The 6000-nt window shown below is 41.7% G+C and overlaps 1 protein-coding gene across 1 annotated transcript in view; it reads left to right on the forward strand.

Annotated features, from left to right (window-relative positions):
- The window catches only part of LOC144495223 (ufm1-specific protease 2-like), a 31092-nt gene extending 25340 nt beyond the window's left edge, over positions 1-5752 (forward strand). The window contains exons 7-9 of the mRNA XM_078215291.1: positions 2261-2343; positions 2945-3069; positions 5666-5752. Coding sequence (XP_078071417.1) covers positions 2261-2343; positions 2945-3069; positions 5666-5752 — 295 coding nt within the window. The remainder of the gene's footprint in view (positions 1-2260; positions 2344-2944; positions 3070-5665) is intronic.
- Positions 5753-6000: the final 248 nt, after the last annotated feature.

A 6000-nucleotide genomic window follows, 5' to 3' on the forward strand; every position in this document is an offset into this window, starting at 1 on the left:
CGTGACAGACGGATGTCCCACTTTGATTTGATTTGATTTGATTTATTATTGTCACATGTATTAACATGATGTGGAGATGCCGGCGTTGGACTGGGTTAAGCACAGTAAGAAGTTTCACAACACCAGGTTAAAGTCCAACAGGTTTATTTGGTAGCAAATACCATAAGCTTTCGGAGCACAGCTCCTTCACAGCTACATGTATTAACATACAGTGAAAAGTATTGTTTCTTGCGCGCTATACAGACAAAACATACCGTTCATAGAGAAGGAAACGAGAGAGTGCAGAATGTAGTGTTACAGTCATAGTGAGGGTGTAGAGAAAGATCAACTTAATGCAAGGTAACTCCATTCAAAGGTCTGACAGCAGCAGGGAAGAAGCTGTTTTTGAGTCGGTTGGTATGTGACCTCAGACTTTTGTATCTTTTTCCCGAAGGAAGAAGGTGGAAGAGAGAATGTCCGGGGTGCCTGGGGTCCTTAATTATGTTGGCTGCTTTGCTGAGGCAGCGGCAAGTGTAGACAGAGTCAATGGATGGGAGGATGGTTTGCATGATGGATTGGGCTACATTCACAACCTTTTGTAGTTCCTTGCAGTCTTGGGCAGAGCAGGAGCCATACCAAGCTGTGATACAACCAGAAAGAATGCTTTCTATGGTGCATCTGTAAAAGTTGATGAGAGTCATAGCTGACATGCCAAATTTCCTTAGTCTTCTGAGAAAGTAGAGGCGTTGGTGGGCTTTCTTAACTATAGTGTCAGCATGGGGGGACCAGGACAGGTTGTTGGTGATCTGGACACCTAAAACCTTGAAACTCTCAAGCCTTTCTACTCCGTCCCTTTTGATGGAGACAGAGGCATGTTTTCCTTTACGCTTCCTGAAGTCAATGACAATCTCCTTCGTTTTGTTGACATTCCCGGAGAGATTATTGTTGCCGCACCAGATTCTTTATCTCATTCCTGTACTCTGTCTCATCATTGTTTGAGATCCGACCCACTACGGTGGCGTCATCAGCAAACCTGAAAATCAAATTGGAGGGGAATTTAGCCACACAGTCATAGGTGTATAAGGAGTATAGTAGGGGGCTGAGAACACAGCCTTGTGGGGCACCGGTGTTGAGGATGATCGTGGAGGAGGTGTTGTTGCCTATCCTTACTGATTGCGGTCTGTGAGTTAGGACATTTGGGATCCAGACGCAGAGGGAGGTGCCGAGGCCCAGGCCACAGAGTTTGGAAATGAGTTTCGTGGGAATAATAGTGTTGAAGGCTGAGTTATAGTCAATAAATAGGAGTCTGACATAGGTGTCCTTGTTATCTAGGTGTTCCAGGGTTGAGGACAGGGCCAGGCAGTGGCGTAGCTCTGTTATTTACGATTTTTTCTCAGAATTCAGTTGGTCTGCTCTAGAGCAACAGGCTGGACTAGATAAGCTCTTTAAAAGCCCCTCTTATAAAATTTCCCATGGCACAATTTCAATAATAGTGTAGAGGAGTTCTCCTTGGCATCCTAGTGGCCAATCTTTATTTCTCAATCGATATAAACACAGATTTTCTGGCCATTGGCACATTGCTATTTGTGGAACGTTGCTGTGCTCAAATTGGTTGCTCTGTTTTCTACATTATTAGTGTAACTGGACTTCAAAAGCAGTTCAATGGTTGTAAAGCGCTTGGAGAAATCTTGAGGGGGGGGATTTTCCCATCACGCCCGCCACGCGATGTACTTGTGCAGGAGTACAATCCAACATACTAACATATTCACCATGGAGCTGCATAGACTTGATATTCATCTCTCAACAAAGGCTGGGGAGTTTTAGAAAATTTCAAATTGGATATGTCCCCAACCTATCCCTTATCTGCCTGTCAGTAGTTTTACACTGGGTGGGTAACATGCCATGCTGGTGTCCCATTGTCATCAAGATATTTAAATAGGCTCTTACAGTCTAATCAGGGGCCTGATTTAAAGTTAACAGTTGATGGCCAGGTTTTTCAACAGTAAAAGGGAGATTGGAGCTGCTGGCTCAAGCGGGTGGGAGCCTTTTGGGCTGGTAAGAACAGAACAGATTGCAGCCTCTCGTCTGCCGAACCTGGCCTCTCTCCCCCTCAATTGATGGCCTTATTACTCCAAAATCTGTTCCCATTCTGTCCCTGCCAACAGGCACTCTCTCCCTTCTCCCAAGCTCGGATCTGTCACTTCCTCTCTCCCGATTACTGCTCTCTTCCCAAAAATAAGAAAGATTATAGAATGCAAATTAAGCACTTTAATTTTTACAGGTCAAAAGCTGAGGAACCAAGAGATCTTGTTTCTCATTTCAGACATCATGCAACTCCGATTTTGATTTGGAACAAAGTGATTTGTAAGCTTATGACTTGATTATTTCTTCATTTTTAAATTCTACATGAACATGTGGTTGAGAAGTTGTGTAATTTGAGAGTTTTTTGATTAAGTGGTATACAAATTGAATATATTCCAAATGGCTTTACATAAAAAAAATAAGATGTGGAGATGCTGGCACTGGACTGGGGCGGGCACAGTAAGAAACATAGAAACATAGAAAATAGGAGCTGGAGGAGGCCATTTGGCCCTTTGAACCTGCTCCGCCATTCATTACGATCGTGGCTGATCGCCCAATTCAATAGCCTAATCCTGCTAAGAAGTCTCACAACACCGGGCTAAAGTCCAACAGTCCAAAGATAAGTAGAGTGGTAATGAATTTGGACAGTTTTCTACACAGTGATGTTCAGCCACCTCAGAAATAGAACTTTGCTTTGCAGTTCTTGATATAAAAAATATAGAAGACAAGGGCTTTGAAGAAAATTCAAAGTGCTCGTCTTACAACTAATTTTTAGTACATGTTGTAAAAGTTAAATATATTGCCAAACTGCAGAAAGAATGTTAATGTTGAGTTCATTCCTGAACTATTGTTTTTTCTTTGTTGCTGTTGCTGAATAAAATAGTTTCTAAACCTAAGGCATACATCTTGCTGGGGATGGCAGAGAATCAAAAAACGGATACCCGAAAAGTCCTTACCTTAAGCACAATGTACACAGGAGCTGATGACCCGGCTAAAATAATTGAAGAGGTATGTGTAGACAAATTATTTTTCTAATTGTAAAACAGAGGACTTTCCTGCTGAAATCAAATTAGATCATTCTTAAAAATTAATTTGAGAGATGTGGTTATCACTGGCAAAAGCAGCATTTACTGCCCATCCCTAATTGCCCTTGAGAATATATGAACATTAGTAGCAGTGGGCCACTCAGCTCCTCGAGCCTGCTCCATTAAAAAAACTGTGCCATCTCCTTGAACTGCAACTTTTTTGTATAAAACTGAGTGGCTAGCTACGCCATTTCAAGGGGCAGTTAAGAGTCAACCAAATTGCTTTATCTTAAGTCACATGTAGACAAGACTGGGCCAGGACAGCAGATTTCCTTAGATGAAGGCTATTAGAAAACAAGATGAGTTTTTAGAATAATCTGGAAGACTAATTTTTTTAAATCCAAGATCTAGTAATTCATTGAATTTAAATACCTCTCACTGCTGTGGAGTCCAGAGACGTGCAGGTTAGGTGGATTGGCCATGCTAAATTGCCCCTTAGTACCCCAAAATGTGTAGGTTAGCTGGATTAGCTAGGGTAAATATGTGGGGTTATGGGGATAGGTGGGGGGGGGGGGGGGGGGAGGCTGGGTAAGATGCTCTGTTGGAGAGACGATGCATAGTCAATGGGCCAAATAGCCATCCCTTGCACTGAAGGTATTCTATGGATTTGAACTTGTGTTCCTGGAGCAGTTAGTCAAGATCTCTGGATTAGTAGTCCAGTGACATCACAACCATGTTCCACGATTTGCAATAGTGAACTGGTTTATCAATTTATATTTTTTAAAATAACTTCAGCTGTCTTAAATGAGACTCCAGTTAAGAATCAAGCACCTTTTTTCATAACATCATAACAAGACCATAAGAAACAGGAGCAGAATTAGGCCATTTGGTCCATCGAGTCTGCACCACTATTCAAACATGGCTGATAAATTTCTCAACCCCTTTCTCGCACCTTTTCCCCATAACTTTTGATCCCCTTACCAATCAAGAATCTATCTATCTCGTCTTAAATATCCCAATGACCTGGCCTCCACAGCCTTTTGTAACAATGAATTCCATAGATTCACCACTCTCTGGCTAAAGAAATTCCTCCTCATCTTAGTTCCAAAGGGTCGTCCCTTTATTCTGAGGCTGTGCCTTTGGTTCCTAGTCTTGCCTACTAATGGAAACATCTTTCCCACGTCCACTCTATCCAGGCCTTTCAGTATTCTGTAAGTTTCAAAGAGATCCCCCCTCATCCTACTAAATTCCATCAAGTTCAGACCAAGAGTCCTCAAACACTCCTCATATGTCAAGCTTTTCATTCTAGTGAACCTCCTCCAGACCCTCACCAGGGCCAGCACATCCTTCCTCAGATACGGGGCCCAAAATTGCTCACAATACTACAAATGTGGTCTGACCAGAGCCTTATAAGGCCTCATCAGTACATCCCCGCATTCGTATTCTAGTCCTCTTGAAGTGAATGCTAATATTGCATTTGCCTTCCTAGCTACCAACTCAACCTGCAAGTTAACCTTAAAAGAATCCTAAACTAGGACTCCCAAGTTCCTTTGTGCTTCTCATTTCAGAATTTTCTCCCCATTTAGAAAATAGTTTACGCTTCTATTCTTCCTACCAAAGTGCAAAGCCTCACACTTCCCCACATTGTATTCCATCTGCCACTTCTTTGCCCACTCTCCCATCATTGGCGGGGACAATCTGATTTGGAAATCACGCCAGTGTAAAAACCATCTTGAGACTCCCGTTGGATTCTCTACGCCCTCTGGCTTTCCTAACTGCCAAAAATGAGGCAGTATCACCTTTAAAGAGTGCAGAACTTTATCAGTGTTTTCACAGTGAAAGGTCTTTATTGAACTGCCTTAAGAACTGCCTCCAGAGAAATAATCACATGATTACGGAAAGCCAGATGTGATATCAGGTGGCATAAAACAAATATGTGGCAGTTTTTCTCAACCAATCAAGGAGATGCCTCCTTTTTTCCTGCAATTATCCCACTTCCCTATCCCCATTCAACCACCACATGCTTTTTCCTAGCTCCACACATAGTTAAGAGTTATTAATCTCTAACATTTCTGATTCATAACAATGCAAAGGGTTGTAGGGATAATGTGGGTAAAAGGCATTGGAGTGTCTGATCAGCCATGATCATAATGAATGGCAGATCAGGCTCAATGGGCTGAATGGTCTACTCCTGTTCCTATGTTCTGATGTTCCTTTGTTCCTAACATAAATAAGAATATTCTCACACTGGAATTCACATTTTTAAAAATTCTTCCACTGTGTGTGGGTGTCGCTGGCAAGGCCAACATATATTATCCATCTCTAATGGCTCTTGAGAAGGAGTGGTTTGCTTGGTCATATCAGTAAAGAATTAACTACATTGCTATAGGTCTGGAGTCACATGTAGGCTAGACTGGGTAAGGACAGCAGGTTTCCTTCTCTAAAGAATGTTAGTGAACCAGCTGGAATTTTAAAACAATCTGTGATAGTCTATGGCCCCATTACTGAGACTAGTTTTCAATTCCAGATCAATTAATTGAAATTTGTTCGACATAACCATTTTATCTTGTGTATTTCAGGCAGCTGTCTCATGGAAAGGAAAAGAATTCTGGGATGAAATGGAGCTTTTTAGCTTAATGATGCCTCAGCGCCCATCAGGTGTTTAAACCTACCATTACCTGAGTTAATACAGTTACAGAACTGTGATAGGAAAGGAATAGAATCTTCAGATGCTCAGGACTCTTACAATCTTTGTGTACTTCAAACCAAATGAGAACTTGAATATTGAGTACATGTGCTTCACATATTACAATAAAAACAGCAGTTAAACATACCTTCACCATGTTATTGCTTCATATGCAGGATAGACAAACTGTAATGGTCATTGGAAAGCAGTTGGTTGATTTTTACTATG

This window comes from Mustelus asterias, chromosome 6 (genome assembly GCF_964213995.1).
Source record: "Mustelus asterias chromosome 6, sMusAst1.hap1.1, whole genome shotgun sequence".
Classification (NCBI taxonomy): Eukaryota; Metazoa; Chordata; class Chondrichthyes; order Carcharhiniformes; family Triakidae; genus Mustelus; species Mustelus asterias.